Source organism: Panthera uncia (assembly GCF_023721935.1).
Source record: "Panthera uncia isolate 11264 chromosome B3 unlocalized genomic scaffold, Puncia_PCG_1.0 HiC_scaffold_1, whole genome shotgun sequence".
NCBI lineage: Eukaryota > Metazoa > Chordata > Mammalia > Carnivora > Felidae > Panthera > Panthera uncia.
In genome coordinates, this window is record NW_026057582.1 from 28,336,095 (window position 1) to 28,352,693 (window position 16,599).

At 48.6% G+C, this 16,599-nt stretch overlaps 1 protein-coding gene across 6 annotated transcripts in view; it reads left to right on the plus strand.

The window, feature by feature from the left end:
• The window catches only part of ZFYVE1 (zinc finger FYVE-type containing 1), a 51,557-nt gene extending 38,420 nt beyond the window's left edge, over positions 1-13,137 (plus strand). For 5 of the 6 annotated variants that reach the window (XM_049612509.1, XM_049612510.1, XM_049612513.1 and 2 more), the window contains 8 exons: positions 3,923-4,029; positions 6,247-6,355; positions 6,912-7,009; positions 7,106-7,223; positions 9,587-9,757; positions 10,451-10,631; positions 11,311-11,424; positions 12,900-13,137. In XM_049612509.1, the coding sequence (XP_049468466.1) occupies positions 3,923-4,029; positions 6,247-6,355; positions 6,912-7,009; positions 7,106-7,223; positions 9,587-9,757; positions 10,451-10,631; positions 11,311-11,424; positions 12,900-13,132 (1,131 nt within the window). In that variant the 3' untranslated portion in view covers positions 13,133-13,137. Of the gene's footprint in view, positions 1-2,307; positions 2,420-3,922; positions 4,030-6,246; positions 6,356-6,911; positions 7,010-7,105; positions 7,224-9,586; positions 9,758-10,450; positions 10,632-11,310; positions 11,425-12,899 lie in introns of all 6 variants that reach the window. The other variant, XM_049612512.1, reaches the window with a different exon arrangement.
• Positions 13,138-16,599: the final 3,462 nt, after the last annotated feature.

Genomic DNA, 16,599 nt, shown 5'->3' on the forward strand with positions numbered 1-16,599 from the left:
AGTGCTCATCCCAACAAGCACCCTCCTCAATGCCCATCACCCACTTTCCCCTCTCTCCCACCCCCCATCAACCCTCAGTTTGTTTTCAGTACTTAAGAGTCTCTTATTGTTTGCCTCCCTCCCTCTCTGTAACTTTTTTTGCCCCTTTCCCCTCCCTCATGGTCTTCTGTTAAATTTCCCAAGGTCCACATATGAGTGAAAACATATGGTACCTGTCTTTCTCTGCCTGACTTAAGATACTCTTTTTTGGTTTTCCCTATACCTCTTTAGTAGCTTCTATGTTCCTTAGTTTTTTTTTTTTTCTTTTTTCCTTCCTATGTTACCCCATCAGATACACACACGTCTTTTTGCAACTAAATGTTCACCCACTGAGTTCAAGCCCCACATTGGCCATAGGGCCTACTAAAGAAAAAATAGGGGTACCTGGGTCGCATAGTTGGTTAAGTGTTCAACTCTTGATTTTGGCTCAGGTCATGATCTCACGGTTTGTGAGATCGAGCCCCTCGTCGGGCTCGGCGCTGACAGTGGAGCCTCCTTGGGATTCTCCCTCTTACTCCTCCCACACGTGTGTTCATTCTCTCTCTGTCTCTCTCAAAATAAACTGAAAAAAAAAAAATTAAAAAATAGGGATACCTGGGTGGCTCAGTCAGTCGAATGTCTGACTTAGGCCCAGGTCATGATCTCGCAGTTCATGGGTTCGGGCCCTGTGTTGGGCTCTCTGCTGTCAGTGCAGAGCCTGTTTCGGATGCTCGGTCTCCCTCTCTCTCTGCCCCTCCCCAGCTTGTTCTCTCTTTCAAAACTAAATAAACTAAATATAAATATAAAGAAAGAAAGAGAGAGAGAGAGAGAGAGAGAGAGAGAGAGAGGAAGGAAGGAAGGAAGGAAGGAAGGAAGGGAGGAAGGAGCCCCTCTCTGGCTCAGTCGGTGGAGCATGTGACTCTTGATCTCAGGGCTGTGAGTTCAATCCCCACTTTGGGCATAGAGCTCGCTAATAAAATTCGCCAACAAATGCAAGCAACTGTGAAGACCAGTGAGCTGTCTTGGAAAGGAGGGAGGTTTTTGTATCCCCTGTGTGTTACCTGGATTAGGTAGGAGGGTATCCAAGGAAAAAAATAAGAAAATTATCAGCATAGGAAACGACACAAAGGACGTTAATAATGGCAGGGAGTGTTTTCTATGCTCTTAATTTATGCCAGGTGCTCCTCATGTTTAAGTTCATCTGATCTCTATAGTCTAATTGTGAAGGCTCCTATTGAGGAAGGTACTACCAGCATCCCCATCTTACAGATAAGGAAGTAGAGGCACAAAGGGTGCAGACAGACCTGGAAACTACAAGCTGATATGCCTTTGCGGGGAAGGGGGGGTGTCTCATGTTTTATTTACCCAAATTGTTCGGTGTCATACTGTGCCCGGGTTTGCGCAGTCTGTATCTATCAAACTTCCTCTCCAAATCTTTCAGTAAACTGATGCATTAGGAACATAATGCTGTATTTTCCCACAGCCAGCCCCAGACAGCTATGCATATACCTGTTGGAGAAATACGGCTTTAAGAGTTGTCAGTAATTTGGCAAATCAGGGAGCAGCTGGCGTTAAATTTGAGAGGGTCTGTGGGCATGAGATGAAGCCTGGCGCGGAGGGCAGGGAGGAGGTTGGCGTATGCACGGGGGTTGGACCGCTTCGTTTCAGAGGTCCTAGTTGAGCACCTGTCACGACCTTCGCTGGGAGTCAGCGGAGGATACAAAGGTAGGAAATCGCTTTCACGGCGCGTATCTTCTCGTCTGCGAGGTCAGATCCGTACAGCTGGGCCGTAACTGTGCCTCATTGCCTAGTTACTCAGTGCCTCTGTCAGGTATCGAATACGACAGCTGTTTTGGAGAAGGCTGTTTGGAGTGTGGTATGTCTTGAGGGGTTGGGAAGGCTTTGGGGGAAGAGGCGAGACCAAAAACCCCTGGAAGGATGGGTCATTTCGAAGTGGGACAGAGTAGGCCATGTAGGCTGGTGAGTGATTCTACTTTTGATTCTTGTTTATTCTCTTTAATATTCCTATGTATAGTTATTTATATTCTCTCTCCGGAAAGCTTAGTGTTTTCCCTAAGCTACTCCTCACAAAATACCCCCAAGAGGACAGAACTTACATGTATTATTTGTCAGGCCTTTTCTATTGGTCTAAGTGAAGGATTGCCACTTGCTGGGCCATTGCTGTCAGATGGTGTCTTCAGGGCCCCGTGCCTTAGCCTCGCAGAGGCCGAATATGAATGCCCTCAGGTGAGCCGCGCACCCTCACTTTGACACGTTCCTTGCCATTAGTGTCCCATACCTGGCCTGGCTCAACACTGATGTCATGTGCCTCTGTAAACACTTGATTTTGGAATTCAGGATACTAAGACCTCACTGAGAAAAGGAAAAGGAATTTGAACAAGTAAGTTCTCATTTAAGTGAAATTCCCTTCAGAGCTCGAGAGCCTTAGTTTAAATTTTTTTTTTACATTGATTTATTTTTGAGAGATAGAGACAGAACACAAACGAGGGAGGGGCAGAGAGAGAGAGGGAGAGAGGGAGAGAGGGAGACACAGAATCCGAAGCAGGTTCCCGGCTCCGAACTGTCAGCATAGAACCCAATGTGGGGCTCGAACTCACGAACTGTGAGATTGTGACCTGAGCCAAAGTTGGATGCTCAACTGACTGAGCCACTCGGGCGGCTCACGAGAGCCTTAGTTTAAAATCAATCTGCTCTTTTCCCAAATCGCATCTTAAATTTTCTTTTGCCTTTTTACTAAGGGAAATAACTTGTCTTTCTGTTTTAGCCACTTTTCCTTCTCTTCCTCTGGAATAGTGCATGGCTGCCTCAGCACGGGAGATTGAAACTTAGAAGCCCGGAACTGCATGCATACAATGATTTTTAAAGTTTGGGCGCCTGGGTGGCTTAGTCAGTTAAGGGTCCGACTTTGGCTCAGGTCATGATCTCACGGTTCTTGGGTTCGAGCCCTGTGTTGGGCTCTGTGCTGACAGCTCGGAGTTGGGAGCCTGCTTCGGATTCTGTGTCTCCCTCTCTCTCTCTGCCCCTCCCCGCTTGTGCTCTGTCTCTCTCAAAAATAAATAAATCCCATTAAAATAAAAATAGAAAATCCCATTTCTATTTAATTTATATGATTTTTTCCCATTGCATATGAGTAAGGGCCTGGCAGGAAGAAGTTAACCTGAAAAATACTTTCAGTATAAAGTAATGCCTGAAAACAGAGGAACAGCAATGAAAGCTACCTTTCAACATAAAATTTTTCAGTTTGCTTTTGCAAATACTTTATCTTTCTTGGCATTTATTTTGGCCATTTGCGGTCTTTTAGGTTACTTTAGTTGATAAAAGGCTGCCAGGCACCGTATTCTTCCTTGTTTTTTGGCTGATGCCTTCCTTTTGACACTGAGATAGTTCTGTGGCCTAGCGGAAAAAGAGCGCCTGTGGTTAGAACTGGGGTAGACGCCCAGGGAACTCCCAGCTCACCGCTCAGCTCTGCCTCTCTCTGACTTAAAGACGAGCCCTCTTCTCAGGTCTCAGTTCCTTGGTTCCTGCTTCAAAAGATGCAATGGGCATTAGTCAATGTCTGCGGTGGTTTTGAATGAAAGACTGAGTGTGTGAGGTGTTCCTAACCTCCAAGGTAATCAGGAGAGCGCAGTAACTTTGTTGGGTCCCTTCTGACCTCTTGGGAAATGAGCTGGTTCTTCCTCAGGTTTCCTGTGGTGAGGACTGGGGCATGTCGGGCCAAGAAGGTCGAGGGTGAGGAGAAGTCATTGGGTTGCCTCTCCCGGCCATGGAGCCTGTGAGAAATAAGCCAGCAGCGAGGGGGGACTTAGAAAGGCACGTAGTGGAAGGGCCAAAGCACGGGGCTCTCCGCCAAGTGCCTTCACGTGTCGCCTTTCCTCCTCGGCAGGCATTGAGTGACCGCTTCAGCGGTGAGATCCCCGATGACCAGATGGCGCACAGCTCCTTTTTTCCAGATGAATACTTCACCTGCTCTTCCTTGTGCCTCAGCTGTGGGTAAGTGAGGCTGGCCATCTTGGGAAAAGAGGCTCAGAATTCAGACTTCAGTGTGCATGCGGATCACCTAGGGTCTGGGTAAATCACAGGCTCTGAATTAAGGATGGGCGGGGCTCTGAGAAGGACACTGCCAATAAGTACCCAGGTGGTCCTGGCAGTCGGGGGACCACACTCTGAGGTTGTAAGACACATGATTATGAAGAATCCTCTGAAGATTCCCACCTGGTTTAGATGGGCCATTGCCTTCTGGTTTGGGAAGTTTTTACTATGGAAAACTTCAGTTGTTTTGTTTTTCTGTGTTTCTCCTACCAAGGCTTTTTCGCTGTGGTCATTAAACTCATTGATATTTGGTAGCCTAGTGTGTACAAAGCTCTGTGGTAGGTATTAGTCCTGGTTGATTCCTTTCACCGTGCGGGCAAACTCCGAGCACATTAGAATCATCCAGGGATCTTACAAAATCATCAAGGCCTGGGCCTCCCTTCCAAGGATTCGCACTTAACAGATCTGGGGTGGGGCCTTCACACTGGTGCATTTAAAAAGGGTCCTCAGATGATTCTAATATGTTGAGTTGAGAACGCTAAATTAGGGCAGTGCTTCTCAAATTTTATAATCTGTGTATTTATCACCTCGGGATTTTGTTAAAATGCAGATTCTGAGCCGGAAGGTCTGCTTTTAAGATTGTGTATTTCTTTTTTTTTTTTTTAATTTTTTTTTTCAACGTTTTTTATTTATTTTTGGGACAGAGAGAGACAGAGCATGAACAGGGGAGGGGCAGAGAGAGAGGGAGACACAGAATCGGAAACAGGCTCCAGGCTCCGAGCCATCAGCCCAGAGCCTGACTCGGGGCTCGAACTCACGGACCGCGAGATCGTGACCTGGCTGAAGTCGGACGCTTAACCGACTGCGCCACCCAGGCGCCCCTAAGATTGTGTGTTTCTAACACGCTCCCGGGTGATGGCTGTGCTGCTGGTCTGTTGACCACACTTTGTTACGGGGGCTTTAGGCAGTGATTCTCCCATTTTCGTGTGCACCAGAAAAACACGTTAAAACAGATTGTTGGGCCTTGCCTCCCCAGTTTCTGATTCAGTTGGTCTGATGTAAGGCCCGAGAGTTTGCATTTCTGATAAGTCCCCAGGTAATGCTGATGTTGCCGATTGGGGCCACCCTTTGAAGATCACTGGATTAATTTGAGCTGTTGATGGCTATTAAATCAGTCAGGTGACTTGTCCCATGGAGCTCGGCGGATTTAAGTGCTTTGCAGTCTCCGGTCCCGTAGACACTTCCCCACCCCATCACCATCTTCACAATTGAATTGTCTTTGCTCACATCAGGACCTCTGGTCCTCCTCCTCCAGATTTATCCATTTAGGGGAGGAGACCTGAGCCTTTTGTGAAAGGTTTTGTGTGTTTGTTTTTGCATGGAACCCTGTAGGCTACCTGCTGGGCTCAGAAGGGCCACCACCTTGGCCTCTGAATATGTAAAAAGGGTTTGGTTCTTAGATTACACAGCCTGGGCTCAGAGAATGAAGATTATTTTGGTGAGGAAAGAGGGATGGTAGTTGCCAGCATGACTTACCTTCCTTTTTGTTTACCCCATAGCCCAGCATGAGGGACTTAGGTTCTTTTGGATCATCACTTTTCCATTCTAACAGCCTCACCAGGGTTTCCAGAACTTTCCCTCCTATGACAGTGAAACTCTGAAGTCCCGATCTCTGTTTTTGCCTTGTCAGGATGGCAGAGCTCACTGTTGATTCGGAAGGTTTTCTTGTTCAGCTTAAGCCTCCTCTTAATGTATTGCCAAATTTTGGAGGTTGGTTTTTGTTTTACATCTTGGCAGCCTGTTCTGGCTAAACTTCCCATTTCCTGCTTTTTGGATTTGGGGGTTTGCCGAGAGCCGTTCAGTCTTTATCTCCTGTCAAGGTGGTGTCTTCAGGCTCCTCCTTTCCGCTGTGGGACCAGGTGGCTTTTCCTGGAGGAGATTCCTCCTTTTCTCCTTTCTCCTCACACAAGGCCAGTAGTGCCTTTGCGTGCTGTTGGTTCAAGTACAAGAGAGGCATGTGGATTTCTGAGACATGCGCCGTGCCCTCTGTGCTCACTATTCAGGGCCCAGTTTGTAACCAAGGTCTGGTTTCGGCCCTGTGTCTGGCTCCGGCTCAGACTCTGGAAGTGGCGGGGGCTTCTTTAGCCGCCTCACCGTCAGCTTTTGGGCTTCACTCAGGGCTGGATGTAAGAACAGCATGAACCATGGGAAAGAAGGAGTCCCTCACGAAGCCAAGAGCCGCTGCAGATACTCCCACCAGTACGACAACCGGGTTTATACCTGCAAGGTGAGTGCTCTGAGCTTCTCCCTGCTCCCGCAGCTGCCTTGCGGATTCTGCTCGGCTTTTGAGGACTGGCTTGGGGCCACCCTTTACTGTATCCCAAAGAATTTGATACTCAAACCGAGTATCTCGGGAACTTCTTCCCCAGCTCTAACCAAAAGAACTCAAGAGGCCTTTGATGCTGGGGCCCCTTGGTTTATTTATTTATTGACTTCCCAGCAGATTTTCCTGTTATTCTGTTGGCTTCTATGCCAGGGCCATGTCCATTGACTGTTCATTCTTCCCCAGAGCAGGAGTGCCCTGCGGGAACCCAGTTGAATGGACCGTGATGGGTATAAATTACAGCTCAGTTTTGGGGCCCGGGCCCGGGCCACATTCAGTTCATGATTGTTCAGGGCACTGGCTTTTTTTAGAGCAATGATCCCTCCTCTGATGTGCTGGACTCCCGAGTCTGTAAACCCTCAGCTGGTATGGTTTGTTGGGAGGGGGCTGGACAGGGACATAAAGAGGCCAGGGGGTCTGGTGTACAGAGAAGAAGCTGGCAGAGTGCTCCATGTTTCAGGCCTGCTATGAGAGAGGCAAGGAGGTCAGCGTAGTGCCCAAGACATCCGCTTCCACTGACTCCCCCTGGATGGGTCTCGCAAAATATGCCTGGTCTGGGTGAGTTTAAATGACGACGATGTAGCTGAGGGTTGTTGGTGTGTTCGTCTGCCAGGTACCTGCCTGGGTAACAGGGTCTGTTTGCTTTCCTCGTAGGTATGTGATCGAGTGTCCTAACTGCGGCGTGGTCTACCGTAGCCGGCAGTACTGGTTTGGGAACCAAGATCCTGTGGATACGGTGGTACGGACAGAGATTGTGCACGTGTGGCCGGGGGTGAGAGCGGTTCTGTTTTTCTTCTTGTATCGTTCAGTTATTCATGTGTGTGGAAAAGTGGAGCTTGTTTGGAATTCAGGTTAACCATGAATTTTAATATATTGGTGGTTTAGGAAGGCAGGATCTGGAGAGCCTTTCTTGTTCGAGACCGTTATTTTCATTTCTTCCTGGATGTATATTAGAAGCACAACTTTATTTTTTTATTTTATCTTTTTTATATATAATTTCTTGTCACATTGGTTTCCCAGTGGTCCCACACCCAGTGCTCATCCCGGTAGGTGCCCTCCTCAATGCCCATCACCCACTTTCCCCTCTCCCCCGCCCCCCATCAACCCTCAGTTTGTTCTAAGTATTGAAGAGTCTCTTATGGTTTGCCTCCTTCCCTCTCTGTGACTGCCCCCCCACCCCGCTTTCCCTCCCAACTGGTCTTCTGTTATGTTTCACTCATACATGGATCCTGAGCAACTTATGGTATCTTTCTCTGCCTGACTTATTTCACTTAGCCTAATACCCTCCATGTTAGAAGGAGAACTTTAAATAAACTAAATGTTGGCCTATTGTTGTACTGCCTTAGCAAATGAAATACTTTTTCACATTCTCCTTTCCATAGGCATGTTTGTATAGATGCAAATGTAATTTACGTGCCATTTACCTGCTTTTTTCCCATCCCACCATTTATTTTTATTTATTTATTTTTTAAGCAGCCTCCACACCCAGTGTGGGGCTTGAGCTCACAACCTTGAGAGCAAGAGTCGCATGTTCCACTGGCTGAACCAGCCAGATGCCCCTCATACCATCATTTTATTTCCACATTGCTTCTACTTCTCATGATTTTCCTTTGTAGTCAACTGTGTAACATTGTCTTATGCTTTATTTTGATTCCCATCCTCTTTTTTTATGTTTAAATTAAAAAAATGTGTATTTTGATAGCACATGTGTGAGTGGGGGAGGGGTGGAGAGGGAGAGGGAGAGTGGGAGGGGGAGAAGGAGAGAGAGAATCCCAAGCTGATAGCGTGGAGCCCGATGGGGGGCAGTCAGTCTCATGAACCGTGAGATCATGACCTGAGCTGAAGTCGGGTTGGATACTTAACCAAGTGAGCCACCCAGGTGCCCCTCCCCATCCCCCCTTTTTTGAATATTTATGCTGTTTACATAATGTTTTTATTATCAAAATGCTATGACATTCTTTATGTAAGAAAGCCTTTCTTCTGGGAAATTTTCTTGCAGTATATTCTAAGAAGTGGGATTACTGTAGACCCTATTTTTTAATTTGACTTTTGAATTCAATTTTGAGGTAGCTATGTGGTGATTTCATTCTGCATCAAACCACAACTCACACTTGGAATTGCCAGTAATTCAAAACACACTTTCTATTTGTAGGAAAAAAAAAAGATTTTTCTCTAAGGAACTTATCTTACTTGCTGGGTGACTCCTAAGGCCTGCCTGACAGGCCTCCCTGCAGCCATCTTGAGCTTTTCCAGGTCCTACAGCTCATAAAACTGAAGATGTCCTTAGTGTTTTGTTCCTCCTCTCTCCAGTTTCCAGCCCCACTAAAATTTGTCCCTGTGGGATGGGCTCATTTCAGGAACCCACCCTCTTGGCATGATGGGCCAGGCCATCCTGTCCCAAGGACTTAGTGTGGCCTTGAACTAGTATAATTTTCTCACTGTACTTTTTATGACTAATGTCTTTTGTTTTTGGATCTGTGTTTGTTCTTGTGAAAGCTGTTGTCTCTATGGTAAATAGTTCTATTCCAAGAAAGTAGTAATATCCTAGTTCACTTTTAGGCCACATTCCTCATGGTCCTTAGGATTAGAGGATACAGGCCCCTCCCCTTCTGTTCGTTCATTCACTCCTTCATTATTTGAACTTAGGTTGGTTGAGTACTGTATGCCCAGAATTGAACTAGACACTTAAAAGTACAAAAATGAAGAAGATAGGTTATTTTCAGAGGGTTTGGTCTAATAGTCAAATATGTAAACAGATACTGTCTTTACATGTGAAAATAGGATTCTCAGAAGAAACCGAGAGGAAGGGCTAAACCCAGCCCGGGGTGGGGGGCTTCCTGGAGGAGGTACCATCCTCACTCGAGTATCTCCTGGATTATACATGTTGTTTGGCAGGTAAGGCCTGAATTGAACAGCTGTGCACCAGATCTTGTCGCCTTGAAAGGAATAAGTCAGTAATGACTGGTTGGCTGTGGTATTGCCTAGAAGCCAGAGGGACTCCTGGTCTACTCTTCTCTGCCCGGGAGTTTGTGGTTCTGAGTTGACCGTGATGAGTGTGCTACTCACCTGAGACCCCTCGCCTTCCTTCCTTTTGCTCTTTTTGGAGAATGATGGGAGCCTGCATTTTCATTTCAGACCGATGGATTTCTGAAGGACAACAACAATGCTGCCCAGCGCCTCTTGGATGGGATGAACTTTATGGCTCAGTCAGTGTCTGAGCTTAGCCTTGGGCCCACCAAGGCTGTAACTTCCTGGCTGACAGACCAGATCGCCCCTGCGTACTGGAGGCCCAACTCCCAGATCCTGGTATGGTGTGGCAGGATGCACCCGCATCCCTGGTGTGGCCCATGCTGGTGCCGTTTTGCCCCATTCATTCTAAGCTTATTTTGTGAGGGAGGTGTGGAATTTCTCTTTCAGTCAGATTAGCTCCCAGGGTATTAGAAGAGGCGGGGTGCGTCGAGGCAGCCAGTGTTCTCTTTGCCCATTGATTTCCCTTTGTGTTACTCTGATTTTCTTTCCGGTGGGTTTTAGTTTCTTGGCCTGGAGGGGCTAGTTATTATTGGTTAGATAGATGTCTGAAGTCCTAGATAACAGAATCTGGAGGGAGAGGGGCAATTTAGAGGTCATTTGGCCTGGTTCATAAATCTCTACAGTAACCACATCAAGGGAGTCCCCAGCTTTGGTCCAAACACTTTGTGACGGGAAGCTCACTCTCCACCAACTTCCCAAAGGCTCTTTTGGGAAGCTGTAGGAAAAAAATGAATTCATTGGTCTTCTGGCTAGAATTAACATAGTTTTTCTGAGAACGCTGTGACTCAGCCAAATAGATATAAGGTGCCTTTCCAGGTATTTCTTGGAAGAAAATGATAGTCACAGCTGTGCTTCAGTGGGTGCATTCCATGTGACCGGAGGCCTGTGGTCCTCCCCTGGGTCTCGCTGACTTTTCTCAGCTGAGCAGAAACGAATAATACCTGCCTCTCTGTTTTGGGCTTGGAACAGAGCTGCAACAAATGTGCTACATCCTTTAAAGATAACGACACCAAGCATCACTGCCGGGCCTGTGGGGAGGGCTTCTGTGACAGCTGTTCATCCAAGACCCGGCCAGTGCCCGAGCGGGGCTGGGGCCCTGCGCCAGTGCGGGTGTGTGACAACTGCTATGAAGCCAGGAATGTCCAGTTAGGTAACGTGGGGCCCAGGGGCTGCAAGGGTGGAGGGGACCCTCTCTTTGGCACAGGGTACTGGGAAGTGGACCCCCACGTGCCTAATCCTGTTCTTTTTTTTTTTTTTTTCGAGATGTTTATTTTTGAGAGAGAGCGAGCAAGTTGGGGAGGGGCAGAGAGGGAGACAGAGGATCTGAAGCGGGCTCCGTGCTGACAGCAGAGAGCCTGATGCAGGGCTTAAACTCACGAACTAAGAGATCATGACCTGAGCTAAAGTCTGACACTTAACCGACTGAGCCACTGAGGCGCCCCGTAACCCTGTTCCTAACCCAGTCGCTCTTCTAAGGGCAGCTGCTCCCCTGGTCCTGGCTGGCATCCTCTAAGCTCTTTGTTAATAGAGTCCTAGGGGGTGCTAGTCCTGGGTTGGGGGGTTTAGCCCTGTCCTGCGTTTATCAGACATGGCTTAGACTGGATCTTCTTCCTGGAGAAGGCTCTTGGTCCTGTTCCTAGACCCTTTCTGGTTCTAAAACAGCTCCAGAGTGAAGTAAAGGACTAACAGAGGTCACTTGGTGTCAGGGTCTGTCCTGACCCACAGCCCAGACCCCTATAGTCTTTATAGGGTAGCACAGTGTTTGCCCCAGTTTTCCATTTGGGAAATGACCTAAGAGGTGATGGCTTTTCCTTTCTCATTGTCCACAGATGTTACCGAAGCACAGGCTGACGACGAAGGCGGGACGTTGATTGCTCGGAAGGTGGGCGAGGCCGTGCAGAGCACTTTGGGAGCTGTAGTGACAGCCATTGACATACCACTAGGTGGGTGTAGTGTACGTGGGATGAGGGGTTTCACGGTGCCCTGGGCTGTCATTTTGTCAGAGCTTGCTGACCTAGATTGAGTTGGACAGCAAGGAGTGGACTGAGAATTTACATTTTCTTGCTTCTGCATACCTTTGTGTTTATTCCCGGAGGCCATCTCTTTACACCATCTGTTGCTGTGTAACAAACTACCTGAACATGTAAAGGCTGAAAACAACCACCGTTTCATCATGTCTCACAACTTTGAGTCAGGAATGGTTATTATTCTGGTCAGGTGGCATTGCCTAGAGTTTCCATCTGATGCTCTAGTATGGCAGCCTGACCCGTCTTGAGGGGTCAAGCCAACCTCACTCACACGCTGGGTACTTTGTCAGGGATGCCTGGAAGGTGGGCTTGGTAGAACCCATCTCCATGTATCCTCCAGGCCTCTCTTCATGGTTTCTCCAGTGGGCGTTAAGACTTTTTACACGGGGTGCTTAGGACTCCTGTTCCGAGAGGTAGGAAGTAGAAGTCAGCACTGTCTTAAGGTCTGGGCCTGGAAACTGGTACTCCTACTCTAGTTTCCCCTAGTCACAAAGCCTGCCTGGGTCTGAGGGAGGGGCAGGAGTGTCAGAATTTGTGGCTGTCTTTAATCTACCTCACTAGTCAGTTCTTCATTTAGGATATAAAATCTTTATTTACCTCCTGATGGGAGGGGTACTTGTAACTAGGATGGTGAGAGGAAGGGGAAGGGAAACGCACCGGTGTGCGGAAGGCTTAGGCAGGGTTGGCTGGGCCTCGGCTGTCTCTGCCCATTGCAAGGAACAACCAGAGGCTCCTGGGTTGGGTGGTGGTGAAAATTGCTTGGATCTGATTTACCACCACTGGGGCTCGAAGGCGAGTAGATGAACTTTTGACTCGAGGGTATAGGAATAGGTTTGCCCAGGCTTGAAGCTCAGGTCGCATCTGCTCTCAAGGGTACCTGGGAGAAGCAGGGCTGCCCTTGGCACAGAGAGCCTGCCGTCTGCTCCCCACGGGGCTCACCTGCTGAGCGCTCTCTGGCTGGCGGGTCCCAACGTTAGACATATTCTTTCTCGTAATCCCCACAGCTGCTCTTGAATGTGGCTTGTTGAAGATGAGGAAGCCAGGGCCCTGAGGGGTTAGGGAACCGTCTCTTAATCCTGCAGCTGCTAATGAACACGTGCTCAGTGGAGCTGGGGTTGGAACGAAGGGATGTCCCGACTCCCAGAGTCTGGGCTGCTTTATTGTTATTCCAGTGGTTCTTACTGGAGCTGCGCCTCAGGGTCACCCGGGAGCCCAGTGCCTAGGTGCCAGCTCTGGAGATTCAGAGCCGCACGGTACGGGGTGAAGGCCTCTGTAGGGGACTGTGCGCAGTAGGACTGCGAGCCAGAGGTGCCCGAGGATGCTTCTTGCCCGGTGGGACTCGGCGTGCTGGGTCCGTGTATCCCGCTCATCGTCGTTTGCTCCTGCCACAGGTCTGGTGAAGGATGCGGCCAGGCCGGCGTACTGGGTGCCTGACCACGAGATCCTGCACTGCCACAGCTGCCGGAAGGAGTTCAGCATCAAGCTTTCCAAGCACCACTGCCGGGCCTGCGGACAGGGCTTCTGTGATGAGTGTTCCCATGACCGCCGGGCTGTCCCCTCTCGAGGCTGGGACCATCCTGTCCGAGTCTGCTTTAACTGCAATAAAAAGCCCGGTGACCTTTAACCCCAGCTCCCTCTCCGAGTCCTTCACAATTCCTTAGGTTCTCAGGGTTAGAAACAGAAGTCTCATTGAGGTAGGCCCTCCCCACCGGGCACCTGTTATGGTGTGTGTCCTCTACTCATCCTGGGGTCACTATCCTGCTGTGGGGGGGAGGGAGGAGCCTGGCCAGGGCCGAACGTGTGAACCCCTCAGGGCGGGGGACCGAGCAGCTTAGAGTAAAGTGGAATGAACCTGAATCCGTTGCATTTATGTCAGTTAAGAAATCTACAACTGTGTGCGTATATCCATATGAAAGGGATGTGGGGCGTATTCAGGCTGCTGCTGGCTGTGAAGACAGAGCAGTCTGTCCCCAGCACAGGGATAAGGTGGCAGTGGCCCCAGGTTCCCCCCCCCCCCCCCCCCCACAACAGAGCCAGGTTCAGAGCCACTGTGTTACTAGTCACCTTTTGCTTCTTCTCTGTGAGCCTTTGAAGCGTCTCCTTTCCTTGCCTTTTCCCAGGTACCTCTTGCTTGGAATAGCCTGAAAGGAACCCACCTGGGTCCTCTGGAATTGGATCCCCATTCCTGGCCTAGGCCTGTTTCAGTCAGAGACTACCCAACTTAGCGTGCAGGTCACCAGAGTGGGTGGAAGGTGAGGGGTAGGGTCCTCAGCCCTGAGAACTGGGGAGAGCACAGAAGGAAACAGGCCTTCCCCAGCAGTGTTTCCTGCTTATTGATGCTCCTGTGTCCACTTGGCTTTTTCCAGAGGCCGCACCCTGCCCCTGAACAGCACCTGCTTCCTTCCCCTCCACCCTGCAAGCCCACCATCTGCTTCTGAGTGTTGCACTAGGATTTTTATTGCTTATTTTGAAGTGTCTTAATTCTTTGTTCCCTGATACATGACCCCTCTAGCTACTGGAGGGGTGACCTTGAGAAATCTTCCAGGGAAACAGTGCACCGAATGGACTGTTTTAAATATATATAAATATCTCGACGGATAATAAAGAAAAAAATTCTCTTTGGTTCTTGCAAGAGAAGTCAAACTTGTTTCTTATCAAGAGCCGGGACATTCATATCTCTCATGACTGGAAAGAGACTGTTGTGCTGAAATCCTGTCGTCATGGTGGATTTTCTTCAGTGGCCAAAACCGAAGAATTAAATGTGGCGTAATTCTTGACTGAACTGGTGGGTGGGCCGAACTTCAGGGAGGTACGTAGCGGTCATTCCTGGCATGAGTGCAGTGTGACGTGAGCCCTGGAATGTGTTGGTCCTCAGACCTGCTCCCTTCCTGCCTCCTGTGGCCCAGTGACTCAGGGCCTACTCTAGTACTGTGTATTATCAAATTCGCCATTATAAAGGAATCTTCCTGCTGAATATGGACTGTGCTCTTTGCTTTAACTTCATCAGTAAATCTTGCCTCTTTCTAGTCGATAGGAGAGTAGCTGGTGGCTTTCAGAGCAGAAGCCAGTGAGAGGCATGTTTCTAGAGTGGTAGTGTTTGGCCGTTAATACCTCAGACTGTGACTTTAACAAGAACTTAAAGGCATAGCCAAATACCACGAACCATGATAGGGGTTTTCATGTCATGATGATGGGCTGATTTTCCCCCCAGTTTTTAGACAGATGGCTTCCTCCAGATGTTTGCTAACTGGGAACCTAGTGGCTATTCCTTTAGAGAGGATAACTGACGCTCCTAGAACTTTCTGGCGGCGAGGGCTCCACACAGGCTCACTGGCCCTGCCATTGCCTTGTACTTGGGCTGTTCGTCAGAGCTTTCCACAGCGGGTGGGGCCAGCTGGCCCCAAGTAGGCAACCCGTGCCAGGCAGTGGCAGCGGCTTAATGACTTGGGTTCACAGTCGTAGCTGTGGGGCTGCAGTCCCGGGGAGTCCTCTCACAGGAGACTATGTGTTGCTATCAACCTAGGGAAACTCTGGGGAAAAACTGTTTTCTACCTTTTTATCTGTCACTTCCCTCTTCGTTCCCCTGCCCGGTCTTCTCTGTTCCACTCCCATGTCCATCCTCAACTGTCTTCCTCCTTCTCGTGGGCATGACACTCTGGTCTTACCAGCACCCAGATGAAGAAACAGAACATATCTGCCACCGCGAGAGCCCACTGTCTTGGCATCTGATAGCACAGATTAGTTCCCCTCTTTTAGGGGGTGGCTGCATAAAGACTTTTAATACATTCCTGGTTTGGGGTGCCCGGCTGGCTCAATTGGAAGAACATGCGACCCTTGATCTCAAGTTGTGAGTTTGAGCCCCAAGTCAGGCATAGCGATTACTTAGAAAAAACAAATTTCTGGCTTGAAGGATTTGCTCCGAGGTGGAGGAGATGGCTGGGGAAGCTGTCTCCGAGAGCTGTGATGAAAGGCTTCAGCTGTGGCTGAGAACCAAGCGGTCTCCGAGGCAATGGGATGCAGTGGGACCCTTACACATTCCTTGGGTTTCTCTCTGCTCCTTTGACTTCCAATATACAGGTGCCAGTTATCTGCCAGGGACTATGCTAGGAGCTGTATATGGTTGATATTCTCACAACCATACTGGAAGGCAGGGGGTAGTGCTTGTGTTTTACAGCTGAAGCTACTGGCTCAGAGACGTTCAGAAGCCCAGGGCCGCCTGGCTAAGGAGACTTGAAGCTGGGGTTTGAGCACAGGCGAGCCTCCTAACTGCCGTACTGAGTCTGCACCCCATCCTGCTGGCATTGCAATGTAGAGAGAGTGTCTCTTCAGTTTCCTTCCTCCTCCTTGAGCTGAGAATTCTTTTGCATTTCCAGATAAGACAGTGACCTTAAAATAGTAGCAGGTACCTTTTTTTTAATCAGAGCTTAACTTTACATTTAATCATTTCCATTGGCCCTCAGAGGTTCTCATGATAAAGGAGAGTAGTGCTTCCTTGTCACTAAAAATCAGAGAAACTGGTTTAGAGATTAAGCAAGTTGATCTAGCCTGTACCAATGGAGCCAAGCTTCCCAGTTGTTGAAAAATTAACAGTTTTTCTTAATATTTGCATTTTCAATTTCACAACTACCATCAATGGGTGGGGTAGAGAATTGAACCCATGATGGTATTTATCATGGCTTTTATCACCAATGGACTTAGTTTTAGAATTTGAGTTTTACCTTCCGTTAAATTACACCTGGTGCAACTTTTGTTATTATTTTTTTTTTTTTTGTATCTGGGAAAGTTATGAAAACTGATGTGCAGATGGTATGGGGTATATAGGGTTAGGGAAGGTGTAATTTAGGGAGATGCTCATGACCAGCACCATCTTTGAAACTGCCATTTGTAGATGACAGCATGTCTTTCTGGGTCTGGTGGACTTTGGTGGGCTGTGTCCATCTAGAATGTTAATACTGAGTGACTTCACCCACTGCCATGATTTCAGCTGCCACTTTATCCTGATATCAAATCCTTAACTCTAGCCTGAATCGCCCTCCAGGTTCTGGCTCCATCCCTAGACCACTCCCTTCCATTTCCCAGACACCATGTCAC